The sequence below is a fragment of the Peromyscus eremicus genome, chromosome 2 (assembly GCF_949786415.1).
Source record: "Peromyscus eremicus chromosome 2, PerEre_H2_v1, whole genome shotgun sequence".
Classification (NCBI taxonomy): Eukaryota; Metazoa; Chordata; class Mammalia; order Rodentia; family Cricetidae; genus Peromyscus; species Peromyscus eremicus.
The window spans coordinates 66,191,734-66,218,976 of record NC_081417.1 but is presented as its reverse complement, the minus strand read 5'-3'; the positions used below and the strand labels follow the sequence as shown (position 1 = coordinate 66,218,976).

The window sequence follows — 27,243 nt, the reverse complement described above, 5'->3', positions numbered from 1 at the left end:
GGGCCCCCAGAACCCTCCCGGGAAGAAAGGGCTGCCTATACGTTCCCTGGAGACCCGAGGACCAAAGCAACCCGGCCTCACTTCCCACCCCGGCGCGGCGGCCAGGCCGAGGGCACTTACCATCATTCTCGTAGCTGTGCCGCCTCCGCGACATGCTGCTCGCGGGTGCGCAGCCGAGCTGAGCTGCGAGTGACCTGCAATACCAGAACCGTCGGGCTGCTGGCCGGCCGGTGCGCGGTCAGCGGCGAGGCGCGCGGACAGGCCGGCGCGCAGGCGCACTCGCCCACGACGCCTGCCGGAAGCACAAGCGGAGAAGCCGCAGGTGGGCTCCGAGGCGGAAGGCCGGCGTCTGCACGTCCACGCGCGGCCGCCTCCTCCCGCCTTCCACCCTGAGGCCTTCCAGATGGCGAGCCAAATTATCCCGGCCCGGACGATCCCGCCTCAGCTTTGCACCGGCCCCGCGGTGTTTCTCCCGGCGGCCCCTGCGCCGACCGCTTTAGAGACTTCCGGAGCGAGGTGACGTCCCAGGGACTTTCTGCGCACGCGCGCGTCGGGGGGGCGTGGGCTCGAGGGCGGGGAGCCGCGCCAAGTTGGTGAAGGGAGACCCGGGAAAGGCCTAGGACCGGCGGGTATGTGTTCTCACTCTCGCCGCCCGGCCGTAGCTGCCTCGGGAGACCTGGACGGGGAGGGAGGGGAAACCATTCCCCAGCCGTAGGGAAGTTAGGCCCGCCCGGCTGAACCTGCTCATGGTCGTTTTACCGCCCACCTCTTCCAGCTGACGGATGAGGACGCCGCAGATAATCAATCGATCGATCTGGTTTCAATTGTTCTGCTGTCCCTCTGCACGTGTACAGTATGTGGACGCCCTCTGCCCTGATGTCTTTGATGGGCACCAAACTGCCTTGTCCATGGTCTGGCCGAAACTCTTCCTTCAGTCTTACCCGTTTCCGTAAAAGGCCGTTTTTGTGGTTTGCTTAATTCATGAATTTAGGGAGGAGTCATTAGATCCTTCACTTCCTGTTATCCACAAACACTACCCGCTGTACTTTGAGAGCAAGTCCATTAATCAAACTTATTTACTACTATGTTTAAAACTCTTCGCGGACTTAAAAAATATGAATATTTTATGGTTGTGCCTGGGTGTGCAGGAGCTTATGGAGGCCAGAAGAGGGCATCAGATCCCCTGGAACTGGAGTTTCAGACACTAGTGAGCTGCCATGTGGGTGCGGGGTGGGTGGCCAGAATCATGGGTCCTTTGCAAGAGCAGTAAGCGCTCTTAACTACTGAGCCATCTTTCCAGCCCTACTTTTTTCTTTCTAAAGAATATCTTTTATTTGTTCTTTTCATCTATCCATACACGTAAACAATCTATCTTGATCATACGCCCGCCAACTCTCCGGGAATTTCCATTGCAAACTCCAAACTATGGCTTCTTGGGTTCTGTCCCCACCACTGTGTGTGAACCACTACATTCTTCTGATAAGTCCAGCTTGTTCACATTTTAGGAATCAAGACTTTCTGTTTCCTTTACCTGATGGTCTCTGCTCTGAAGTCTACATGACTGACCATCAGATGCCTACAGTTATTTCTCTGAGTCTTCAATTCTTGCTTTATTTCATTCAACAAGTACTATATTGGATTAATTAACATTTGTCGCCTTCTGTACACAAGACAGTGTTCAGGACAGTGAAGCTGCATGGTGAACCAAAGGAAGCCTTTGGTCTTTTGGAGCTGAAGTCCTAAACGACCCTTTCAGGATGATGACAGGCACTGTAGACTGACATAATAGCAGAGGAGGAGTGGTACAAGTTGGGATCAGAGAGGCAGGGACAGATTATCTGAGTAGGCTGAGACTTTGGAAAAGTCCTCCAAGTAGGTAGTTAAGCATCAGTAATTCAGGCAAGAAATGCTGGAGCCTTGCACTGGGGTGATGGTGAATGAGGTTCAAATGGATGGCTGACTTTAAAAGGAAGGCAAAGGTTAGGGTCTGGTATGGTGGCACCATGTTCTGGAAGTAGAGACAAGGGAATCTCAAATTCAAGACTACTAGGGGTTCAAGGCCAGCCTGTACTACGCAGCAAGTCTCAGAAAAATTAATTTGAAAAATAGGGGCTGGCAAGATGGCTCAGCAGGTAAGCACCTGCTGCATGGGCCTGATGATATAAGTTTGATCCCTGGAGCCTGTGTAAGTGTGGAAGGAGGAAACTGACTGCCGAAAGTTGTCCCCTCTCTTCCACATCCATGGCAGGCGTCTAGGCTCAAGTAGACACAAAGTAGATAGAATGTAACTAAAGGGAAAAAAAGAACAGTTCATTGGTTATAGTGTATCCATTTCAGTGAGATTTGGCCACAGTAGCAATTTTGAAATTTGGCTCTGAGATTTGAGAACAAAAGAAACAAAGCCATAGTATCACTGGTATTGGTTGATTTGGGAAGTACGTAGTGCTTTCCTGCTATTATTCACCCAGCATTTTTCCTGGCTTGCTTCCTAATTCATGTTTCTTTGAAAATGCTATGGCCTCAGAAAGGCTTTTCCTACCCCTTTATAAAGAGCCCTTTCACCTGCCTCCTTACTCTGCTTATTTTTCTTTAAAATATTAAATTTAAAACTTTAAAGAAATCAGTTTATTGGCTTATCTTTTCCACTAGATTGTAAACTCTAGAGGACAGACTTGATTTCCTGTTGCATTTACTGCTCTGTTCCCAATGTGCAGGGGGTGCTCAGCCAAGCATAGTTGTCACATAAATACTATTGAGTGAGCAAGTGAGTGGGATAGCTTGGGTTATGTGGCCACTGCTAATTTGCATGACTGATTAGCTTCATGTTTGCTTCAACCAGTACCCAAAGAGTTGAGCATTGCATTTTCTCTCTTCTGTCTCAGAAGCTACCTGACTGAAAGGAATCAATCTGCCCCACTGATCAATCCAGATGCCTTCTTCCACTTCACCAGATGAAGAAGATGGCCTGGAGACCTGCGTTTTAAAGTTTTCTGACCTGGATTTAAAAGAACCAAATCTTATTAACCCCAGCAACAGTCTCAAAGCAGAGTTAGATGGCAATACAAAGAAGAAGTACTCATTTGCGAAGAAAAAGGTAAAATTGCTGTCAGTGTTTTCATGATCATGTATATAAAGTTAGTGAAGTACATACAGGAGCAGATTACTGAGCTTGCCTTCCACCTCACAGTGTGGTCTAGTCTAGCAGCATGTCGTCTTGGAACTACATGTTATGGTGGAGTATTTGAGGATACTAGGTCCTGGACAGGAAGGATGGATTTCTTTTGTCACTCGGTTGTAGAAAGAATCCCAGGAACTCAGCACCCTAGTGTAAGGAGAACTGACAGGTAGTAGGGCAGCTGGCGTCTAGTGAGGCTGTTACTGAGCCCTGCTGCTGGTGGGGAAAGAGTTTGGTCTCATCTCGCTAGCTCAGTGCTTTGAAGAAAGGACAGAGCCTCGCAGGATGCTGCAAGGCCACTAAGAATACCGTGACTGCGCTAGAAAGAGGTGGTACTGATGCCCTTTCAGCACCATGTGTTTTGATGTTGCTGAGACCATTGGCTGAAACTCCGTTTTCTTAAAAGCAGGGCTCCAGAGGCCCATCGACAGGGAAATGGCTGGCTAAGGAGCTGAGACCTGGCTTTCTCACCTTCAGCCTGTGGTCCTCTTAAGGAGCCTCTTTCTGGCTCTATGTCAGTGAAGAATAAATATCTCTGTAATTTCCTGTTGCTAGAGTTTTCCTGCCTGGCCCACAGTCAGGGCAAATCTCTTTCACCTGCCAGTCCCACAGCCTCTCAGACCCGACCAAGTAAACACAGAGACTTATGTTGCTTTCAAACTGTATGGCTGTGGCAGGCTTCTTGCTAACTGTTCTTATAGTTTAAATTAATCCATTTCCATAAATCTATCCCTTGCCACATGGCTCGTGGCTTACCAGGATCTTCACATGCTGTTTGTCATCGTGGCGGCTGGCAGTGTCTCTCTGACTCAGCCTTCCACTTCCCAGCTTTATTCTCCTCCTTGCCCCGCCTACACTTCCTGCATAGCCAACGGCCAATCAGTGTTTTATTGATTAATCAGTAACACATTTGCCATACATCCCACAGCAATTTCCCAGCTGCCACCTTCAGTCAGTTTCAGACAGATTTCCTTGAAAATGAAATTCAGAGGTTACAGAGTCCTTTATCAGTATCATTTTGCAATAATTTCAAACTTACAGAAAAGCGAATTACAGAATTTTATAAATGATGCACACACTGGCCTTGTCCAGAAGTTCTGTTCATACTTACCACTTGTCTCAAATGCAGAAAGCTCACCTGGTTACACAGAAACTGAGCTGGTTCCAGTGCCTACTCCCTTGGCTTGGTTGCCACACCTTAGTCCTTCTTTTTTGGCTGTGTAGCCAAGGCTGACCCTGAACTCGTGCCTGCCTTCCTAGAGGTCTGAGTGCTTGATCTTTAAACTAGAACACTTCATTTTTCTCTCAAGTTCTGGTTGTTTTGTAGATGGGCCCTCAGTTTGGTTTTGACTCATATTCCTTCCATGAGATTCAGAGATGGCTTTCTTAGGAAGACTATCCAGGAAGAAGTGCCCGTTCATTTTGCCACATTCTCCCAGGTGCTCCCCAGTGCTGATGCTCCTGTTCCTGACTGTGTTCATTTTAGTAGTTGGCAGGAACTGTCTGCTAGGTTTCCTCACTGTAAAGTGTTTCCTCACTGTAAACTTTCCTTTTTCCCATGTAATTCATCAGTGGTTGGGAAGGGAATAACAATGCCGTCTCCTTTTCCTCTTGCCTGTCTTGAAGGATCAACTATAAGAAACACTAAAACGGCCCTAGCTTGTCATTTCAGATGCCCCACCCTGCATACTCCAGGTCCGGGCTTGCACAAGTTGAGGAAGGTCCATCAGTGGTGCGCCTCATCTCTAACACAGCCCCACAACCCATGTAGAGGTGGATGGAGAGGACTGACTATTCTATAGAGTTGCTCTCTGACTTCCAAGCGTGCACCATGGCATGTGCCCCTCCCCCAATTATCATATAAAGTTTAAAACTTTTGAAAAAGGAAAACATACAATACATATAAACTAACAAATCAGAGAAAGCAGGAAAAAATTCAGCCTTAGTACTAAGAAAAAATACTCAAATAAAAATAAAGTAGCATTTATCTTGCTTTTGGGGGGGGGATAATATTTAAAATATTGACAGTAAAAAATTAAGTACCAATAAGACTTAGGCCGTTCATCTGCTTTGTAGTTGAGATCATGCACTGACACAAGAGCATGGTTTCAAACTTGACACTTTTTGATCCACCCATTTTCCTTCTAGACACCTGTCTTAGATGGATTAGTGATGAAAGGAGCGTCCGCTCATGCCAGTGCTTGTGCCCACACTGCAGATATTGGGGGCCCCTCCGTGGGTTTCAGTTGATAACTACGAGAGTTTTGTGTTGAACTTTGTAACAATGGCCATAAATCATTCTTATGAAGACCCTGTGATACTCAGCTGTAGCTGCCATCCTGCACAGTTTCTGGGAAGGAAGGAGACACAGAGAAGTCAGGTCTCAGCAGCGCTGCAGTTAGTGCCCAGGACAGCGAGGCCCTGCTGCATTCCTTCCCCTTCCCCAGCGTACCTAAGGTGTGACTAGGGCCACACTGCCTCAGCCGTGCTGGCCAGGGCTTTCACATAGGGTGTCAGGAACATTTCTCCAGGAAAAGCTTTATACTAAACTGGAAAACTACTTAATTGCCATGGTAAGTAGTACTCCATAAGTTATGATTTCCCTTTTGAAAAGGAACACTGTCTGCTGCTTGCAGTGTGCTACTTATTAATATTTACCTGACATTCACATCCTTCAGAATAGTCTCTAAAATGAGTTAAAAGATTTGAATATTTTTGAAGTTCTTGATATCTTTGTTAAATAATCAGGAGTGTCCCAGAAAGAGGAATATATACTCCTTCTGGTAGTATATTTTGCTGTTTTATTTTGCCTATTGCAGAGTCAAGGCATCTTACAGAAGACTTTATATATAGGTAATAATTAGTAATAACTATGTAATAGGAACTTTAATAGATAGCCACAAACTATTACTAGAGTAACACAATTATAAACAACTATCTAATATATTAAATGATGTAAGTGTTATAGGGAAAAGTTAGAGAAGTTTAAAGAGATTTCAGCTTGTTCTCTGACTTACAATGGTCAGAAAAAGTCCTCGTTCATCAATAGGTGAGATCTGAAGACGTGAAGAATGACAAACCATATGGATAGTGGAGGGAGGAGAACCCAGTGCAAAGGCTGTAGATAGTACAGAAACCTGCATGCTATGTTCGAGCCAAAGCCAAGAGGCTGAAACAGGATGGGGTAGGAGCAGTGGAAGGAACCAGGTTATTGGGGATTTCCTAGAGAATAGGAAGAGAGCCTCTGGAGAATTTAGAGCAGTGGAGTGATACCTGGTCTAGGTTTTTGTTCATGTTTTTTGTTGGTTTGTCGCTGTTTCAAGATAGGGTTTCTCTGTGTAACCCTGACTGTCCTAGAACTTGCTCTGTGGACCAGGCTGGCCTGGAACTCAGAGATCCACATGTCACCATGCCTGGCTTGATCTAGATTTTAAAAGAAGTATTTCAACTGAATGGAAAATAAATGGTGCTAAGTATGGAAAGAGGGAGGCTAAGAAGCTCTTATAATAATCCAGGGATGGTGGCTTGGATCAGTGGAGTGGTAGCCAAGGGAGAAATGGTTAGATTTTGGGTGTATTTGGAAGTCAAATTGATGGATTGGATGTAGGATGTGGAAGAAAGACTTGGAAATGTTCTGATAATGTTTCTTATTTATTTTTGGAGGCAGTCTCACTTTGTAGCCTTGGCTGGCCTAGAACTCAGGCTGGCCTTGAACTTACAGAGATCGGTTTGCCTCTGATAGGATTAAAGGTGGACACTACCCTTTGCTTTTGTTACATAGGTATTGATACCTTTGCTCTGTGTTCCTCCTCATTCGTCTTGTAGAAATTCCTAATGTATTAATTGTGGTGGCCAAGGTTCCAGTAACAAATGGCCTCACACCTGTAGTGGATAGAGCACATTAGGAGTTTGGACTTGGGAGGTGGGAGATGAGGCATCTTCAGTAACACATGGGTTGCAAGAACCCAGCCTGGTGTTACCTCTGCTGGCCTCAGCACATTTCTGAGAGAGAGAGAGAGAGAGAGAGAGAGAGAGAGAGAGAGAGAGAGAGAGAGAGAACACATGGGAGGTTTGTATGGACCAGAAGTGGAGTTGTCATGCGTCATTTCCATTGGGAAACAGTGGTACAGCCTTGACTGCAAAGGCTAGTTTCCCAGGAAGAAAGGAAAATGGATTCTGGTGGCTGAACAGTAAGAGGTTGTTACTTTAGAACAGTCTTGCCAGTTTCCTGAGGGGTACTTATCTGCTTTGGGCTGTAATTGCCTTAAGCATCTGCTTCAAACAATGGACATCTTTTCAGTTAGATAAGATTTTGGTGACTTAGGAAAGAAGAGTACTCCAGACACCAGGCTGAGCATAAGCCAGGCTAGGAGGACAGAGGTGTTCAAGTAACATTAAGGAACAGTGAGTAGACTGGTTCATTTGAACTAAGATTGTAAAAGAAATAGTAAACGATGAGGCTCGAAGCAGGATGGGGAGACATTTAGGAGTCATTGTGTTTCTGTTCTGTACTAGACAAGGACATAATTCTATTATGTGGTTAACATATATGTAATTCTTTGATTTACATTTTCCAAGTAGAAATTTGGACTGAATAACTTCCTCACATTTGTTTTCAAAGGTAAATAGCAGGGCCAGTATTTCCAACTAAGTGGAAACATGAAAATAGGAAATGTTATATCCAGAAAGTAAAGAAATGGCATTTAGCAGGAGTGCCGCAGACTGATGTTAGATGAGGCCTCTGCAGCGAACTCGGAGTGTTTAAAAGGGGTCTGACAGAGCAGCAGTCTCAGCTTGGGGGTGGCATATCAGATGTCCTGCATATAGATATTTAGATTATGATTCATATAACACTAGCAAAATTACAGTTATGAAGTAGCAATGAAATAATTTTATGGTTGGGGTCACCACAGCATGAAGAACTATGTTAAAGGGTCACAGCATTAGGAAGGTTGAGACTACTGTCTTAGAGGAATCAGAGTAACATCGCACCTCAGGGAACACTGTGGAGAAGGACTCTCTGGAAGGTGGAAGCAGTAAGGTGTCCAGGTTTGCCCATGTCCCTGACATGGACAGAAGAACATTGGGTGTGGAAGACCAGGGTATGAAGCCATACCTTACCACTCCAGTGTCAGTGTATGGGTTGCTGAAAGCAATACAAGCCCATGCTCTTGCTCTTAGAATTCTTTGTAGACTGGCAGGATGCCAAACTAGAACCACCCCCTACCCCCAAAAGTAATATAAGAGATTGAGTGAAACTTTTGTTACCCGAAACCTAAGGCTGTTAAATAATGATGTTGTTTGAAATGTGAATTTCAGGCCTTTGCCCTTTTGGTCAAAACCAAACAAGTTCCAGCACCTTCTTTGGAATTTAAAGGAAAATGGTGGAGATGCTGTCAGCAGCTGTTTGCAGACCAGACCAGCATCCACAGACATGTGGCAACACTGCATGCTGAAGAAGTTTGCCAGCAGACTGCTTCTGTTCTGAAGCAGCTAACTGCAGCACTGAGTGCTTCACAGAGTCTTCCATCCGCAGACAGAAAGAGCCCTCCTAAAGACTGTCTCTCTCCTAGTCAGGAAGTGTCTGCTTGGCTCCCTGATGTAAGCCGCATTAGCCCTGATGAGCTGAGCAGGTACATTTTTTATTCTGTGTTTGGTTTGCTTTTAAACTACTTTCCAACCACAACAGTAAACTACAGTTAACCCACAAAAATGGGCAAACTGAGAAAGAGCAGCCATAGCAGATACAGGGGACACGGTGAAGCAAGCAGAATGCTCAGTCCTTGCTGGTGAGGGTAGAGATGGACCCACCACTCTAGAAAAGAGTTCAGCAGGTTCTTTTAAAATTCTCCACTCCTGGGTATAGAACAAACAGAAATAAAAACATAGGCCCACAAAAGCCTAAACATGAATGTTTGTGGCACTTTTATTGGTAGTAACAAAATGTTGGAAACAACTCATTATTTTGTCTGCTAAATAAAAATAAACTAGTTATATTTTAAAATGATAGGGACTCAAGAAATGGTTCACTGGGGGCAATGCTTACCATGTAAATATGAGGACCTGAGTTTGAATCCCCAGGATCCATGTAAAGCCTGGCATGGTAGTGCTTATGGGCAATCCTAGTACTCCTACAGCAAAGTGGGAGGCAGGGACAGAATCCCCAAAAGCTCACAGGCCAGCAAGCCTTGGGTACACAGCAGTAAAGAACAATAGACCTGTCTCAAACAAGGTGGAAGGTGAGGACCGATACCCAAGATTGTCCTCCGACTTCCACATACACATTGTGGCACCCATGTGCCTGCCTACATTCACACGTGAACACATTCATACCATAGACACACATCATACACACACAGAGATTAAAGAAATAGAAATACTTTAAAGAGACGAAGTGGAAACAACTGTAAATAGAATAGCAGGAGCGTGAAAGGAAGGATGCCGTCTGGTTAGAACATGGTGTACTGCCTCACACTTTAATCCCAGCACTCGGGAGGCCGAGGCCAAGGCAGGCAGAGCTCTGTGAGTTCAAGGCCAACCTGGCCTACAGAGCGAGTTCCAGGACAGCCAGGGCTACACGGAAAAACAAAAAAACTAAAACCAAAAAGGAACATTGTGCAGTACGAGCTATGGACAGAGGATAGCACAGGGCTGTGCGTGAATGGTTTGTCAGATCTTTATGCTGAGAGACCAGAAGCCACACACAAGAGTGCCTGGAGGGTAAACCCGATGTGCTTTCTGAGGGTTTGAATGGGAACATAATGCTTGAATTTTATTGTAAGTTATACTTAGATTTAAAATGTCTAAATAAATGGAGTAGGTAAAAATCAGACAGACTTGTTTGGTCCAGGTACTGATGAATTCAGAACTATGCATCTGGACAGACAAATCATTCATCAAGATTATTGGGAAGGGCTTGGAAAGATGGCTCAGTGGTTAAGAGAACTGGCTACTTTTCCAGAGGGTGCAGGTTTGATTCCCAGCACACAGTGGGTGGCCCACAACTGTCTGTTGTGAAGGGGATCTGATGCCCTCTTCTGGCTTCTGCATGCACATGGTACACATACATGTAGGCAAAACACCATACACATAAAAATAGTAAATGCATAAAATGTTTTTAAAAGATTATTGGAGAATACCATACTCCACATACTGAATTTTCAGAATCCATCCACATACTGGATTTTCAGAATCCAAACTTTTCCTTTGCTTTGAATTTTTTAAGTCTAGTTTCAAACTATATTACTCTCTTCTCCTAAGGTACTGATGTCTTCTTAGTGATATATTACTCTCTTCTCCTAAGGTACTGATGTCTTCTTAGTGATTTAGTGCTACTGTGTGAGCATGCTGACATAGAAAGGTTTGTCTTGTATGGCCAATAATAACATGACTCAGCCAGATGTGGTGTGCACGCCTTTAATCCCAGCACTTGGAAGGCAGAGGCAGGTGGATCTCTGTGAGTTTGAGACCAGCCAACCTGGGTCTACAAAGCAAGTTCCAGGACATATAGGGCTGCTACACAGAGAAACCCTGTCTTGAATCCCCTCAAAAAAATAAAAAATACCATGTCTCATAGGTAAGTGGATTATATGAAAAAAAGGAAGTAAACCTTTTTCATGGTGAGCCAGTCAAACTAGATGCTGCCTTCTGATTGAGGCTAAGCCACAGTGGGCTCATTTCCAGCTTGCCTGTAAAGGGGTTAATAATATCTGACTCTTGGGTGTGAGTGGTGAATGATGACAGTAAAGCAGATTTGCTTTTTGTAATGTAAGAAGTCCGGCGCAGATGCTGTCCTATGTAGAGAAAGTATGGAAGAGAAGTGCTCCTTTGTTCGAATAGCAAGAACACAGACACGAGTTGCTCCAACTTTGTGTTCTCCCATTTCTGCCTGGATTTATTGGGAACTGTGGCCTCCTTGGGACTCAGATGCTCTTGCCTCTGACTTTCCTTTTGTAGTGGCCAGGGTGACGAGGACGGGGAGGTACTCCTGTATTACTGCTACTGTGACTTGGAGGACCCCCACAGGATCTGTGCCTGGCAGACAGCTCTGTGCCAGCTCCTGCACCTCACAGGCAAGGTAAGCCCTGCTGCCCACGTGCGCTGCTGCCCGCATGCCCTGCACAGCCTCATCCTGTCCCCTTACCCCTGGACTGCAGGGGCTGTGCTCTTTGTGGAAGTCTTCACTCCAGGTTCTCAGAACAAGGGAAATTCTGCCTGGCATTCTAATGAAGTAGTAAACAGCTGCTGATGTGTTATTTTCTAGACCAGGAGTCAGTCACTTATACCTAAAGGGTCAAATAGTAAATATCTCAGGCTTTGTTAAAAAATGGAACAAACCTGCTCATTGCTCCTGGAGGGTGAACATTCCTGGGTGGTACCTAAAGGAGTGGTGTGGCTGTGTTCCGATACATCTGTATGCTGACGTTTGCTGATGGCTGAGACAGGGAAATGTTCAGAACCCAGAAGCCTCTGCATGTCGGTTTGATTCTAATAGCGCCTTTGTTTTCTGAGAATCAGGTCTTTTACCACCTCAGGTACTGACATTGTACGTCCTTCCCTTCTACGGGGCCTTCCCCTCCCTGGCATGCCTCATGCCTTCTCAGAGCACTACTCTGCTCCAGTGCTGCTTCCTCAGAAGTACCGTGTGAAGTGTCCTCACTCCTCTCTGCCTTTGCTGTTGCTCAAAGACTATTACGGTCTGAAAGTAGAACCTGTCTCCTCAGCATACAGGCCGCATGGGGCCAGGAGCTTTCTCTCCACTGTTGTGTTCTCAGTGCTGGAGCAGGTGTATAGCAGACACTCTGTAAGGATCAGAGACCGGGAATGAAGGAAAGACTGCATGTTCGTAGCATATCCACGAGTGTGTGTGTAAAGATGAGAGGAAGCATATTCTGTAGCTAGAGTTTTCCTGCCTGGCCCACAGTCAGGACAAATCTCTCTCACCTGCCAGTCCCACAGCCCCTCAGACCCAACCAAGTGAACACAGAGACTTATATTAGTTACAAACTGTATGGCCTTGGCAGGCTTCTTGCTAACTGTTCTTACAGCTTAATTAATCCATTTCCATAAATCTGTACCTTGCCACATTGCTCGTGGCTTACCGGCATCTTCACATGCGGCTTGTCATGGTGGCGGCTTGTCATGGTGGCGGCTGGCAGTGTCTCTCTCACCCAGCTTCCTGTTCTCTCAATTCTCCTCTCTGTTAGTCCCGCCTATACTTCCTGCCTGGCCACTGGCCAATCAGTGATTTATTTATTGACCAATCAGCAACACATTTGACATACAGACCATCCCACAGCAATATTCCCAGACGGTAACATTCATCTCTGCCTGAGAGGACAACATTTATTTTTGTAAAATGCCGTTTGTGGTTTATTCTCCATGTATATGTCTATTAAATAATTTTCAAATTTTAAATCTAAAGGAAGTGCAGTAGAAACCTTCTGAGGTCCTTCCATGCCCCAGTTACTAATAAACTGATAGGTCAGTGACATTTTTCACGCCCATGTTGTTTGACAAGTACTGGTTCACTCACCCCATTCAGTTCATCACCACACCCTGCCCTGCAGTGTTGTTCACATTGTAGATGGTCTTTAAAAAAAAACCCCAGTACCAGAGACTAGGGTAAAGGCTGAAAGATCAGAGAAGCAGAACAAGCCACAGCAACCACCTGTTACCTTACCAACTCCATGAATCCTCTAACTGAGATGATCTGAGTCTTCACCTGAAAGGGTCTCAGCTGAACTGCCTTAGTTCCTGTTTCCTCACGCCTTATATACCTTTCTCAGCCCTGCCGTCATATCCTGGGATTAAAGGCGTGTGTGCTTCCCAGTACTAGGATTAAAGGTGTGTCACCGCTGCCTGGCTCTGTTTCCAGTGTGGCCTTGAACTCACAGAGATCCAGACGGATCTCTGTCTCTCAAGTGATAGGACTAAGGGTGTGTGCCACCACTGTCTGGCATCCATGTCTAATCTAGTCACTGGCTCTGTCCTCTGATCCTCAGGCACGCTTTATTAGTGTACACAATATATCCCCACACTGCAATATCCCTCGACTCCATCTACTTCTTTTTTCCGCTTCAGCCACCCTAGACCAAGCGGTAACTTCCAGACTAGCCTCCAGTTCCTGGTTGTCACCCACCATTTAGCCTGCTCTCCACGCGGCAGCCAGAATGATCTTGTTAGAGCAGCTCCAGCAGCAGTGGGTGGGCCAGGCCACCTCCCTAACCCTAACCCTAACCCTAACCGCCTCCACTGCGGCAGGGCTGGGCCCCTGCTCTGGCCACTCTTCACACTCCAGCTGTGCCCTTCGGTTTCTTGGGACCTAGCAAGATTTGTTTTGTTTGCCTTTTTTCTAGACAGATTCTCTTCAAGGAGCACTCCCACACCCACCCTGTTTCCCTAGTCTACTTTGCTGAAGCTTCGGTTGTCCGTTTTAATGAAGCTTTCTCTGAAACCCTTTCTGCCCTTCCCACCTGAACTCATTTTCCTCAGTGTACCCTCCAGGGGAATCCCCGTGACCCTTTCACAGCTTCCTAGCGCTCGTCTGTTTCTGACTCTGCATCTTGACCTGTGAGCTGGCGGGGGTAGGGGGCTTTACTTTTCAACAATATATCCTAATTCCTAGCACATAGTTTTGAAAACTGGTATTCTGAATATATATCACCATCTCTAGTCAGTGAACTTTCTCAACAAGGAAGATGACGGTTCATACAAAATGTACAGAATTATGAAATCAGTCTTATTTTGGTTTAAAGCTAGGTGTGGTGGTACATTTTTGTAATCTCATCACTCAAGAGGCCGAGGCATGAGGATTGCTGCAATTTCAAGTGTAGGCTAGGCTACATACAGAGAAAAAAAAAGGTGTCCATCTAGGAGGCCTTTTCTTTTGGGCCCAGCCTGTGGCACCCTAGCAGTGAGCAATCCCGTCCACCAGGTGGCAGCAGTTTCCTGGATCACAGATCCAAATTTCTAGACTTAAGAGACTTGGCCAGTTTAATGAGATACTTTAGTGCTGTGTGTTTGACAATATTGGTTCTTAGGTAAGGAAAGGGGAATCTGAGTGTTTTCATCATATGACCTCAAGAAATCTGAGAATGAGCTGTGGAAATGGCTTAACAGTTAAGAATGCTTACTGCTCTTGCAGAGGACCTGGGTTCAATTCTCAGCACCCACAGAGCAGCTCACAGCAGTCAATGTAACTGGAGTTTCGGGGAGGCCAGTGCCCTTTTCTGACTTTCACAGCCTCCTGAACACACTTGTACGAATACATACATGCAGGCACACACACATACACATAAAGTGAATGGATTAATTAATAAAATTTGAGGGGATACATTCAGACTGGAAAGGACAAATGGTAAGATTTGAATCCTACGACAGTTGAGTCACGGATCCACTACTCACCAATTCTTTGATTTCTCTGCAGCCGTGGCTGCCATTTCCTTGTCTGTGGACTAGAGATTAGAATGTGGAGCTCTGTCTCAGGTGCTCCACAGTGCTAACTGTTGCTTGTCTCAGTTTCTTACTGACAAGGCCTTTCACCAGAGAGCATCTCTGATGGATATTGCAAGTCTCCTGAGGGAGTTTAGAGGTGACTGTCCTAGGCAGTGGATGTGCATGGCATGCATTTGGTTTCTGAGATGGAAATGAAATAGGAAGAACTGGCCCGCCTACCCAGAAACAGCCACATAGAAATGTGCATTCATCCTCACCTCTGTCAGACTGTTCTCAGATGGATTTCCTGACCTTGCTGCTCAAGGCTGTCTTGCTTTGTTGTCTCCTGTTGGTTGGGGATAGGTATGGTGCCTGTGGGACAGAGATGGCTCGTGCACTCTGCTTTCCTGGCTCACACACAGAGCATGCTCCCTGGATTGCAGCCCTCTTTGTTTTCAAGACAGGGTTTCTCTGTGTAGCCTGGGCTGTTCCGGAACTTGCTCTGTAGACCAGGCTGACTTCAAACTCAGAGATCCTCCTGCCTCTGCCTCCTGAGCACTGGGAAAAGGTATGTTCTAGCACACCCAGCTGCAGCTCTCATTCTCAGGAAGTCTGTGGGAATCAGGATACTTCTCTGAGTAGTTACCAGTCAGCTGGCATTGGCTTGTCACATGACCTAAGAGTTGGATCAAGTGAGACAACAACTCAGTTGTCTTCTCTGGACCCTGAAAATGAGCAGCCACATATAACTTTCAAATTTGGCTGCATGTATGTGTGAATAGTGGTAACAGTTCTGGGCCTTGAATTGAATCCCTTCTCTCCATGACGTCCCAGCTGGCATTTTCTAGCACCTTGCTCTGAGGTGGCTCCTTATAAAGTTGCTCCATCTTAAACACCCACAGAATCTTGCTCTTAGGACAACCAGCTGTGCAGGCCTCCGGCATGCCCTAGACAGGCTTTCGTGTTCCATTCCCAGTGAAGTGTTTCAAAGACAGTTTCAGATTAGAGAAGCCAGAGAAGCCTAGACGTGGGCACACATGTATTTACTCAGTGGGTACTGAGCCCACCATGTGGCAGGCATTGATACAGACATAGGGGACGTGGGTGAGCAAAACATAACTAGAATTACAGCCTATCGGTTTGGGATGGTGGCTTTCCTTCAGCCTCCATGCAGAGGTGACATGTGCATCCCACTATCCGGTAAGTTCCCTCTTTAGAACTGGGGTAAAGTCTCTTCAATGGGCTTTTTTTTAAATTCACTTTTGGCATTGTCGTACCTATGAAAGTAGCATGGAGACATCAAAGTTGAAGCTTCTTGGGCCACCTGTGAGGAAGTGGCGGAGCTCATCTTCTTCCCTAGCCTCTGGAAGCTCTGTCTACAGCCTGGGTTTAGACTCATCTCAGAACCCCCTTTGTTACTGGGCAGTTGGGGCTCTGGAGCAAACAGGCTTTCCAGAGGTCTCGGTCCCGTGTTCTTGTTTGGCACGTATGGACTGAATTCCTCAGCTGACCAGTGGATCCCACTACTTCAGAGGGACACACATGCTGTCTTGTAAGAGCCTCTGCTCTTCCTGTTATGCTCCTTGACATGGAAGGGACCTTTAGTCTGTCCTGGGAAGACAGCCAAGCTAAGACAGCACTCTCCTCACCATCCTGTGTCTCAGATCCGGATCGCTACTGAAGGAATCAACGGAACCGTTGGAGGAAGTAAAGTGGCCACCGGACTCTACGTGGAAGCCATGCTTTCTTGCCCATTGTTTAAGGATTACCTGTGTGAGGATGATTTTAAGGTAAGAGAAGTAGGAAATGAACTAAAGCTCGAGCAGTCTGCTGGTGTGGGTCATTGAAGAGTGCGCACAGAGCCAGACAAGCCCTCCGCTTGAGTTCCAAGCCAGTGCGATGAAACAGGCGTGCTTGTCACTGCTTCCACTAAGTGACCATGGCCCCTCGCTGAATCAGTCAGTACCCTTCCTGGTCCCAGTCTCCCTTCCTGTAAGGATGCTGCAGTTAGACAAGCTGGGATCTGAAACCTGGGTGTTTTGACTGGAGAGACTGTTTGGCAGATCTCTGTGGTGGACTATGGTTTCAGTAACCTGAAGTTAAAGCTGACACCACCTGAGACAAAAGCTGTGGCTCTGTCAGCGGAGTTGCTGTGTCTCAGTCCTTCAGGCTTCAGCACAGTGAGTGGTGAGCTGGCGGGACACCCCAATAATTCCCAAGCTGCCATTGCGCCCCAACCAGAGCTGGCGTGCGATCACGTCAGTGGCTCAGTGGTGCTGACTTACGTGTTCAGAGCCCTACAACATAATGTTCCTGCATGTGGAAGTGGCGCAGTGAACATTATTAACATGTTGAATTATCTGGAACATTCTGGATCATAGCTTTATCTCCATTGACACTTCTTTTTTACCCCTAATTTGAGGTTTAAAATTTCAGCTATCACACTATAAAATAGACCATAATTTTTATATTTGGCACTTGTCTTTAGCTGGCAGTGGGACAGTAAACTCTGTCTTGTTTCTCCTTGGCTAGAGCAGCAAAGGAGGCGCTCACTGCTTCCCGGAATTGCGAGTCGGTGTGTTTGAAGAGATCGTGCCTATGGGGATCAGCCCCAGCCATGTCTCCTACAAGAACCCTGGTATGCTCATGTTGTAAAGAATTGTGCTTTTTGTCATAGAGATAAAACATAATAGGCAAGTAAGAAAGTTAGACATTGATCAGCAGAAACTAGTGGATCTTCTCTCTAAAATAGCCATAGGGCAGCTAACTGTCTATCCAGGATTTGAACTGGCTTCTGTGGTGCTTTCGTAACTAAAGGCTCACCTTTAGACCCATAGCACATTTTTCTCAGTGATGGTTTGGCAAGAAGTTGTTTCCTCTTTCCAGAAAGAGCAATTTGAAAGTGGTGTGGTTATTACTTGCAAATAGTTCATCAGCAGAAAGAGCATGTGGGCTTTTGTCACGGTAAGCAAATAGCTTTCACAACCACAGCAGTGTTCTAGAACATTCAATCCCTGCTTCCCTGTGCTTACTATAGATGACTGAAAGACATTTGTTTGGTGGGGATTTTTGGTTTTGTTTTACTTTTTACCATGAAAGTTTCCAAACATTAACTAGGGAAAATAATAGAATGAACTTCCATATGCTTACCATGCAGCCTCAGCAGCTACTCATTCATGGCAAACTGTCCTCTCACCCTATTCCTTTCTCTCATCCTAGATCACTTTCAAGAGAGCCTCTGTGTCATGTTAATTCACTCATAAATATTTCGGTAGATACCTCTAAAAGAAAGGTTAACAGTTAGGTTTTACTATTAACCATGTCTAAAGCATTTTAGCAGTAATTACTTCATAAATATCTTCTCAGTGAATTCCCGGTTGTGTCATGATTTCTGAAGTTTCTATTAGGATTAAATACGAGGAGCTAAGACGGCTCACTGGGTAAAGCACTGGTCACTCAAGTGTGTCCCAGTGTGCACACCTGTAACCCCAGAGCTCCTGCTGTGAGATGGGGAGCAGGAACAGGAGACTCTCAGAGAGTCACAGGCAGCTGACACACAGCAGTCCCTTGCAGACAAGGTGGAAGGTAAACACTCAGCCTGAGCTTGTCCTCTGACCTCCACACAAATAAAACAGATTTAAGTAAGCTCTCTTCAGCGAGGAAAAAAATGTCTTTAAGCTTGTACATTCAGCTGTGCAGATTGGTTTTCAAGGATCTTAGTCCTTTGGCTTGTGGAGGTTCTGAGTCTGGATAGTGTTAACTGCATCCCGTGGGGTAGTCTTCAGTTGACTGTATCTCCTGGAGACACACTTAGTTGTATATATTTGTGTGTATGGGCTTGCGAGGATGTGGAAGTCAGAGGATAACTCGTGAGGCTCGGTTCTGTCCTTCCATCATGGGGTTCTGGGGAGAAATCTCAGATCGTGAGACTTGAAGGCAGTTCCTTTACCTACTGAGCCATTTTGCTTGCCCTGCAGATTAGTTTTGAAGGCACCCCACCATTTGTCTAGAGTTCCCAGTCTTGGAATAGTCCCAATTACATCCCAATAGGGTGGTTCTCTGTTCACCTATCTCCCCTAGATTGCTCTTTAGATTGAGAGTTATGCTGTCGAGTAGAAATACGGGAGCCACGTAACATTGTTTTTCAGTTTCTAGTGTAAATAGAAATAGGTGAAATGAGCTTGCATAACATGGTTAACATGTCCAAAACATATCAGTATGTATTGAATATAAAACTATTAGGGTTTTTTTTTTTTTTTTTTGGTTTTTTCGAGACAGGGTTCCTCTGTGTAGCTTTGCGCCTTTCCTGGAACTCACTTGGTAGCCCAGGCTGGCCTCAAACTCACAGAGATCCACCTGGCTCTGCCTCCTGAGTGCTGGGATTAAAGGCGTGCGCCACCAACGCCCGGCTTAAAACTATTAGTGAGATTTACTTTTTTCATATAAAGTCCTTGAAATGCAGCATGTCACACTTACTGTCACCTTCCTCAGTGCAATCAGGGAGTTGTCATCCACAGGTGACCAGCAGCATCTGTGCTAGACAGCTCTGGGCCCGAGCCTTGATAAGTTCAGGTTCAGTCCCTTCTCTGCCTCCACTTGTGTGGCTCCTTCCAGGATAGCATTGCCTTCCCTCAAAGAACAGAGGGCCACCCCCTCGAAGATAGTAAGTTTTCATGGGTAAATATCAAAGAGAAGGCCAAGGGTAAAGGGGGGAGGGGGTAAGACACAGGCATCTTGGAAATAGACTCATGCGTGAAGAGATAGGACCCAGGTAGGCATGTGTCTGCTTGGTGTCCCCATCTTAGCAGGAGGTAGTATGACAGCATCTCTCCTTGGTGTGGCAGGACACTGCTTGGGAGCTGAGGGGAGGCTGGCCTGGGCTGCCTTCAGCTGAAGGAGGTGATTTAAAGGGACCTCTTGTCTATTTGGGCCCTCTCTGCCAGAAGAGCAGCAGCAGTAACAGCTGCAGCAGGGAACACATTGGGCTCCCTGAAGTCCCCTGCTGCAGGGAGAAGGCAAAGAGAATTCCCATGCTCCTCCTCACAGTCTTGAAGCTCACTTTTGACATCACCATTTTGGGACCCATGTGATGATGTGACACGGCCTGAATAGCACAGGCCTGGTTAGAGAGCTGGGAACCTAGACTGTGCTCAGGGGCCCTTTGCTCTCCAGGTTTGGAGAACTAGTGATGGTTATTGGGGTTCATGCGGAACACAGCGAGGCTCCTGTGGTGCCATAGAGTTCTGTCATGAGTGATGGATAACCGTGTCATAGAGGGCCCCCCCCCCAAGTGTAATTATCCCACAATGCAAGGTTCACTCTAAGTTCTTCACAGGGAGTAAGATGTCTGGGGATACTTCTGTTCTGAGAGTCTAAGGCGAAGGCTCCACAGACTGGAGTCTCTTCTCCCAGCCCTCTTGTGCTTTGAGACTCCTCCATTTCTTCTCTCCTGGTGTAGAGCTTCTCTTTCTCTCTCGCAGTCTTTTTCACGTGTGTTGTCACACACACCCTTCTCTTATGCATGCACACATTTAGATATGTTCTTCTTACCCTCGTATCAAACACACACATGCTCTAACTTTCCCATAACACCGTGCTCTCAACTACCTGCCCTAAGCCAAGGTCTTAGCCTTGAATTTGGGGTCAACTTTGTTACTTGACAATTTGAAGGCTGTAGTGAATCCTGAGCATGTTGAAGCTCCTTTGTGGACATTGACAGCAGGACCCTCTCCATTTCCTCACTCACTAGTGACCACACAGCACACAGTGCACTGGCACTCCACATAAAGCCCCATGCATCTGGTTTAAGAATAATCCCTTGGGGGCTGGAGAGATGGCTCAGAGGTTAAGAGCACCAAGTGTTCTTCCAGAGGTCCTAAGTTCAATTCCCAGCACCCACATGGTGGCTGACAACCATCTGTAATGAGATCTGGCGCCCTCTTCCGCATACATAATAAATAAATAAATCTTTAAAAAAAAAAAAAAAGAATAATCCCTTATTTCTCAACTGTCGGAGCTCTGTAGTCTCAGGTTAGAGCAAGGAGATGGAGATGCCTGGGATGCTGAGATGTTTTATCCTGATCATCAGATACTGTCATTCTTTGAATTGTAATTAGTGAAAAGAGGTTTAGGTGGAAAGAAGCAAAGTCCACACTTAGTCAGGTTGGGACAGTTGTGATTAGATTTTCCTGTTGTTTTAATGTAATTGTTTGGCTTGGTTTTAGGAATCCATTTATCCCCTGGTGAATTTCATAAAGAAATAGAAAAGCTTTTATCGCAGGCCAATCAGGACCGAGGTGACACTATCCTACTGGACTGCAGAAACTTCTATGAAAGCAAAATAGTAAGTAAGGCCAGAACTGAGTGCCGTGAAAGGGTGTGTGTGCCAGCACAGCACATGTCTCATGTAGAACCTTTAGCCACATCCGTCTCCTTCCTGTACTGGCAGCATCAGGGAAAACCTAAGTCCTGAACTCCAAGTCTGTTGAGAAAGTCTAAGGAAATACCAGTTAAAGACATCTTGGCACATAAAATGATTTTGTTTCCCGTGAACCTCCTCTTGGCATGTGCCAGTGACCTTGTGAAAGCTGCCACTGTAACCTTGACCATTCCCCTGGGGGATCTGTAAGAAGGGAACCCACAACCCTCGCCCCGTGTCTAGTTCCAGATCTTGAAGTTAAAGGGTGAGAGTATGGGATGCAAACCTTGGGTAGCAGATGCTTGTTACCCAGGTGGGGTTGTTAACACGGAAAGAACCGGGTTCCCAGCAGGTACATTTTCTAATCATTTCCTTCTGTCCCTGTGTTGTAGGGACGATTCCAGGGCTGCTTAGCACCAGACATCAGGAAATTCAGTTACTTCCCTAGCTACGTTGACAAAAACCTTGACATTTTCAGGCAGAAGAGGGTGCTGATGTACTGCACTGGGGGCATCCGCTGTGAGCGGGGTTCTGCGTACCTCAGAGCCAAGGTGAGCCACTGCAGGCCCAGCACACAGGGGTGCAGACAGCTCCACCCCCACCTCCTCCCCCCACCCCCTCCCCCCTGCTCACCCGAGCAGGCTGAAGGGTTTTCTTTACCTGGCGCAGCTCCAGCATGGGGTCTGTAAGTAAGACCCTGAGCTGCGTAAGTCTGCAGCACTTAGCAGTCGTGAAGACTTGTCAAGTACAAAGGAGCAAGCTTAGCTGAGTGGCTCCCCTTTCCTAATCCTGTGCCTGATCCCGAGAAGAGCACATTCAGGAACATTACATGTCCCAACAGATGCCTTCCTATATTTAGGGGCTAGCAAAAATAGTTAGGCTTCCCAGGGTCTTAGAAGGTGAAGGGCCTGACTACTGTCATCACCCATCCCCCAGGAGGCGAGGTCTAGCCAGGTGGTTCTTTGACCCCTTGGTCAGCATTTTCCACACCCTCAGGGGGCCACTGGGAGCCCCTGGCTGGTGGGCACAGGTGGTGGATGCTGTGCTTGGGCATTCAACACCATGGAGCTGCTTCTAAAGTCTGTTTCTTTCACCATCGTAATGTTTTTCTCTATCCAGGGAGTGTGTAAGGAAGTGTTTCAGCTCAAGGGTGGCATCCACAAGTACCTGGAAGAGTTTCCTGATGGTTTTTACAAAGGGAAGCTGTTTGTCTTTGATGAGCGGTTTGCCCTGGCCTACAACAGTTCTGTGGTATCAGGTAGGTCAGCCCAGGTCCAGGTCCAGAGCCCACATTCTGTCAGGTCAGAATCATTCACCATTCTGGACCCACTGCCCAGGAAAGGCATTCCAGGACTGCCACCCGAACATGACATGGGGAAGTGAAGGTCACTGGGCCCCTGTTTTGTTTCCCAGCAGCTGGAGATGCAGGAATGAAACAGGCATCGATGGTCCTGGCCCTGCCATATACTGGGTTATACTGGGTAGGCAAGTGCTTTAAAGTGCAGACAGTGGACAAGTTGTGGCAGAGGTCCTGGGCCTCTGCCTCCAGTGGGATTCCAGTGCTGCCACATGCACTGCTGGTGCTGTAGGTGACTCAGCATGGCACCACACTCCTCACACTGTCACAGTGGACATAATTAGGCCTCCACTAGCTCCTGTGTGTAATGTTACAAATAACATAGCTCTTGCTGTGTCGCACAGTTTGAAAGATATTTTGCTGTTTTGTATTTCTATACAGTTGGTTTCCTTTGTCATGCTGTGTGTGCATTTGATTTTATTCATTAAAAATGATTCTTTGTAGACAGGGTCCATAGTCATTGCCAGGCTACCAGATAATCCACAGCAGCAGAGTGGAATCAGGTGGTCTGTGAACATGAGTGCACATTGGAGGGCTTGTGTGAACACGAGTGCACATTGGAGGGCTTGTGTGAACACGAGTGCACATTGGAGGGCTTGTGTGAACACAAGTGCACATTGGAGGGCTTGTGTGAACACGAGTGCACACTGGAGGGCTTGTGTGAACACGAGTGCACACTGGAGGGCTTGTGTGAACACGAGTGCACACTGGAGGGCTCGTGTGAACACGAGTGCACACTGGAGGGCTCGTCTGCACTCCTACCAGGAAGCACGGCAGCTGCCTGCACACCCTTGACCCAGGACTGCTGCTCTTCTCGGGGGAAGTCCTCCTCCTCAGCAGCCGAGCTGCAGCTTGAGGAGGGCACACATGGGGCCAGGAGGGAGGAAAGGGACACCTGCTTACACGGCCAGATCAGCCCAATCAGCCCTGGCAGTCAACGACGGGTGACAGATGGCACAGCCAGAGCGCCCCGTGTCCCAGAGTGCACATGGGGGAGGTGGGAAGGGACGAGCAGGAGCAGGGCCCTGAGGGTGGCCGCTGCAGCAGGTCATTAGTTTGCCTGCAGTGCTGGGCCCAGACAGTTAGGAAAGGCGGGGCAGTCCTCCAGAAGGTCAGTTGCCATGGATACTACAGTTCAGTCGGATCTGAATGCAAAGTCATAGTTTCTAGAACACTTGTGAATACAGACCCATTAGATAGTAAGATTTAAGTTAGTCTACTCAAATTCCTTTCTGGTCTTCGTGAAAATTATATTTATGTATCTACATATGTGCTCGGGTACATTCCACCACGCACATGTGGAGGTCGGAGGAAAACTACAGGAGTCGGCTCCCTCCCACCATGTCGATCCTGGGGATCGAACTCAGGTCGTCATTCTTGGTAGGCCTTTATCAAAGCACTGAGGAGCCATCTTGCCGGCCTACCTTACTGATCTTTTCACTCATTATGATGGCCTGATATTTGTCTTATTTAAAACCTCAAATTACAAGTAGAAAACAAATTAGGAGCCGGGCAGTGGTGGCGCATGCCTTTAATCCCAGCACTTGGGAGGCAGAAGCAGGTGGATCTCAGTAAGTTCGAGGCCAGCTTGGGCTACAAAGTGAGTTCCAGGACAGCTAGGGCTATTACACAGAGAAACCCTGTCTTGAAGAACCAAAAAAAAAAAAAAGAAAAAAAAAAAGAAAACAGATTAGGGATTTTATAGAGGAAGTACCTGCAAGACTTGAGTGTCTGCATTTGACTGTGAGTGTGAGAAAGGCCAAAGATAGCACAGCCAAGCAAGGAGAACTGTGGTATTTCCAAAGGTGCCTCAAGATGGCCAGGAAATACAGGCTGAAAAGGAAGATAATGAGCAGTTCAGGAGTTGGGTGGTCAAGTGTCCAGGTAGTGGCCTTTGGTAGTGGCCTGGGGTGGACAGTTGTGCACTTACAAGTTGGATGTGATGTGGGGTCATCTGTGTTCAGGTATGTAATCCCCCTGGAAAGGGAGCTTATCTCAGGGAGAGACCATGTAGTGATGGGTAATAAGCTGGTTTCAGAAGTGCTCACGACAAAGAGATGAACCTGTTTTCTGGATGAAAAAAAGAATAATGGATGGGTGAAGGCGAGTCAAAAGATAGTTTCCAGAAGCCTCATGACACTGACCCCAAACAGAGGCCTTTCCCTTTCTTAGAAGATAGGAATACTATTTTCTTTTGATCTATTTGTTCTTATTTCAGAGACAGGGTCTTACTGTGCATGTAGCCCAGGCCGGCCTTGAATTTGTAATCTTCCTGTCTCAGCCTTCCAAGTATTGGGGTTATAGGTGGTGCCACCCCACCTGACTTGGAAACATCCCCTTGGACCACAAGCGTATACTAGATTCTAGTGAACTCAGGGTTGTGTTTATTGTATTTAGGAATTGGATAAGTTCTCTCTCTCTCTCTCTCTCTCTCTCTCTCTCTCTCTCTCTCTCTCTCTCTCTCTCTCACATCTCTCTGTGGGTATTTGTGTGTGTGTGAGAGAGAGACGCGGTGGGGGGGGGAGTTGGGGAGGAGGCGGGGAAGAGGGAGAGAATAATAACACTTTTTCTTCCCTAGAATGTTCATACTGTGGAGCCCCGTGGGACCAATACAAACTCTGTTCTACTCCCCAATGCCGCCAGCTCGTTTTGACCTGCTCTGCTTGTCAAGGACAAGGATTCACAGCCTGTTGTGTCACGTGTCAAGACAAAGGGGGCAGGCAGGCTTCAGGCCCCGCCCAGGACACTTTTAAAGAAGAGTGTGAGTGTACAGCCCGGAGGCCACGCATCCCACAGGAGCAGCGTGCATGAGTCCCTGTGAACCTGGAGCCAGGGCCTAATGCTGTGAGGCTGAGTGGCATCTTCAGCATTCCAAAAGCTTCACAATACAGGCTTAAGTGGCCATGTGTGGATTGTCAGGGGACTTCCATGTTGGTCACTGCCACCATAGCAGATGGCCACAGGCAGAGGGACAGGGAGTCCAGTGTTGGCTACCTGATCCCCCGTTTTGATTCAGAAGATGCTAGAGCCTGGAAGAGGAAGTGAACATTGGGGGGTCCCGAGGATGTTGAGGGGAGGAGCCCTGAGCTTGGCGGCTGCGCCATGTCTCCTCTGCTGTGCGGCTGGGTAGTAGGCGTTGCTCTGGCCTGCAAACCGTTTTACCCCGGGTATGGACTCTTAAACCAGGTCAGCTGCCACCTTCCCCTGCCTCAGTCTCCTCCCCAACTGCCCGAAGAGATCTGAAATCTGTGGTATTGACCACTTTCTGCTTTGAAGACTTTACTGAATCCGGCCATTCCTTTACATGTGATCATGGCACTACTGAGTAGCTGGCCAGAGACCATGTAGCCTTCAGAGTCTAAAGTATTTACACTCTGTCCTTTCACAGAAAATGCCAGTCCCCAGGCCAGACCCACAGCTCATCTGAGAGAGGTGGCCGCAAAGTGGCCTACATTTTTACTGATTTGGTTTCTTTGAAAGATGTCCACCTAACAGCCCTGCATTACCCAGCATCCCCTCTTTGCTTCTAAGTGTTCCCTGTAGGGATCCAGATGAACAGCAGGCTTTAGGACACCTGGGACACAAGACACTTTCTTAATGAGGTCATTCAGTATAGCCGCTCTCCAGCCTTCTGACCTTTGGCACATGCCCTATCCCATGAGTCTTAAGAAGCACACACAGCCACACATAGACCAATGGCTTTAATAGTATATTGCAGTTTCCAGTGATGCAGAATGCAGCTGCAGTTGTGTTTCAAGGAGAAGCTGAGTGGGGCTGGCCGTCCCTGCAGCTTGGTGCCACTCCTGGGCCCATGTGCAGCCTCACTAGACACTGTCATAGTGGTGAGGCCCTGGTGCCACCTCTTTACCCTGTACTGTCCACAGCGTTGCAGTTCAGTGTGCAGGACTTTCCCTTGTCAGAAGCCCCCTGGGCTGTGCTCAACAGCTGTTGAGCCTTGTCATTATTATAATATCGGCTGAATTCCTAAGGAAAATAATCCCCAAAGCAACAACAAAAACACTAGTTTAACTGGCACTATGGTCTATTAAAAGGCACAAGAACAACGTTTTAACGTTTTTACTAACTCCCATGGTGTTAAAAAAGGGACCCAGTAGGAACGCCCAACTTAGGTTTCAGAGTAATCACTTGTGTCGTTTGGGCAGAATTTCCTAATTCCGTGCCGTTTGGACGTTGTGCACTGCTGTCCTTCAAAGGCTTCATCTGTAGGCAAGAGCTCTGTGTGATTTGATGTGTCTCATAAGTGACCAGGCAGGCACTTGGTGTCTGTAAGCAGGGCCATGCTAAATACCACAGCCACAGTGGACTGGAAATTCACCCAGTGGTTTTGGTCTCACATAAGCCATTTGCCCACTGAGGTATCAGAAGAGGTTTTCATCCATCATGAAGTTGGCATTCAATAAAGAAAAAATGATTTCTGTCTGCAGTGAGTACATCCCAGGTGTTCACACAGAGCACTCAGGAATATGTCTGTTGCCTGGGGTGGTAGATTTTAAAACTTGAAATTTCACCGTTGCCTTTTTCTCCCCCCTTCTCTTACCTGGCAGAAGGGATCCTGTGTCTTTCTGACTCTTAGAAGATTCTGCAGCTTGTCTTTCACTTTGGGGGGAGGGAGTCTGATTCTGGAGTCAGTTTGGCAGCTTTAATCTGAGGCTAAAGTCTCAGGCGGGGTGGAAAAGTCATGATTAGCTGCTCTTCTGACTGAGCTGCTGTGATCAACCTGTAATAAAGTGTTTTACAGCACTTCCAAACGAGTTGGGAAGAGTGCCCTGTGTTGACGCGTTCCATGTTGTAAATGTACCTAAATACAAAAGCATGGCCACCGAGGGACTCCTGGGC

General features: G+C 47.0%; 2 protein-coding genes across 3 annotated transcripts in view; one reads left to right on the top strand and one right to left on the bottom strand.

The window, feature by feature from the left end:
• Ncbp1 (nuclear cap binding protein subunit 1) overlaps window positions 1–498 on the bottom strand; it is a 41,577-nt gene extending 41,079 nt beyond the window's left edge. Inside the window, exon 1 of the mRNA XM_059254291.1 lies at window positions 121–498. Coding sequence (XP_059110274.1) covers window positions 121–154 — 34 coding nt within the window. The 5' untranslated portion in view covers window positions 155–498. The remainder of the gene's footprint in view (window positions 1–120) is intronic.
• On the top strand, window positions 275–27,155 carry Tstd2 (thiosulfate sulfurtransferase like domain containing 2). 2 transcript variants are annotated; one of them, XM_059254295.1, is made up of 10 exons: window positions 275–516; window positions 2,883–3,094; window positions 8,495–8,808; window positions 11,132–11,252; window positions 16,276–16,401; window positions 17,144–17,249; window positions 20,836–20,954; window positions 21,422–21,580; window positions 22,149–22,287; window positions 24,965–27,155. In XM_059254295.1, the coding sequence occupies exons 2-10, from the start codon at window positions 2,930–2,932 to the stop codon at window positions 25,195–25,197; spliced, it is 1,482 nt and encodes a 493-aa protein (XP_059110278.1). In that variant the 5' UTR covers window positions 275–516; window positions 2,883–2,929; the 3' UTR covers window positions 25,198–27,155. The 2 variants fall into 2 exon arrangements, with proteins under 2 accessions (XP_059110278.1, XP_059110277.1); XM_059254294.1 differs by having other exon boundaries at window positions 515–629.
• Window positions 27,156–27,243: the final 88 nt, after the last annotated feature.

Coding starts and splice junctions, on each gene's coding strand:
- Tstd2 (XM_059254295.1), top strand. CDS start 2,930: ATGCCTTCTTCCACTTCACCAGATGAAGAAGATGGCCTGGAGACCTGC. Junction 21,581..22,148: donor CTGCGTACCTCAGAGCCAAG/GTGAGCCACTGC, acceptor TTCTCTATCCAG/GGAGTGTGTAAGGAAGTGTT. Junction 22,288..24,964: donor CAACAGTTCTGTGGTATCAG/GTAGGTCAGCCC, acceptor TTTCTTCCCTAG/AATGTTCATACTGTGGAGCC.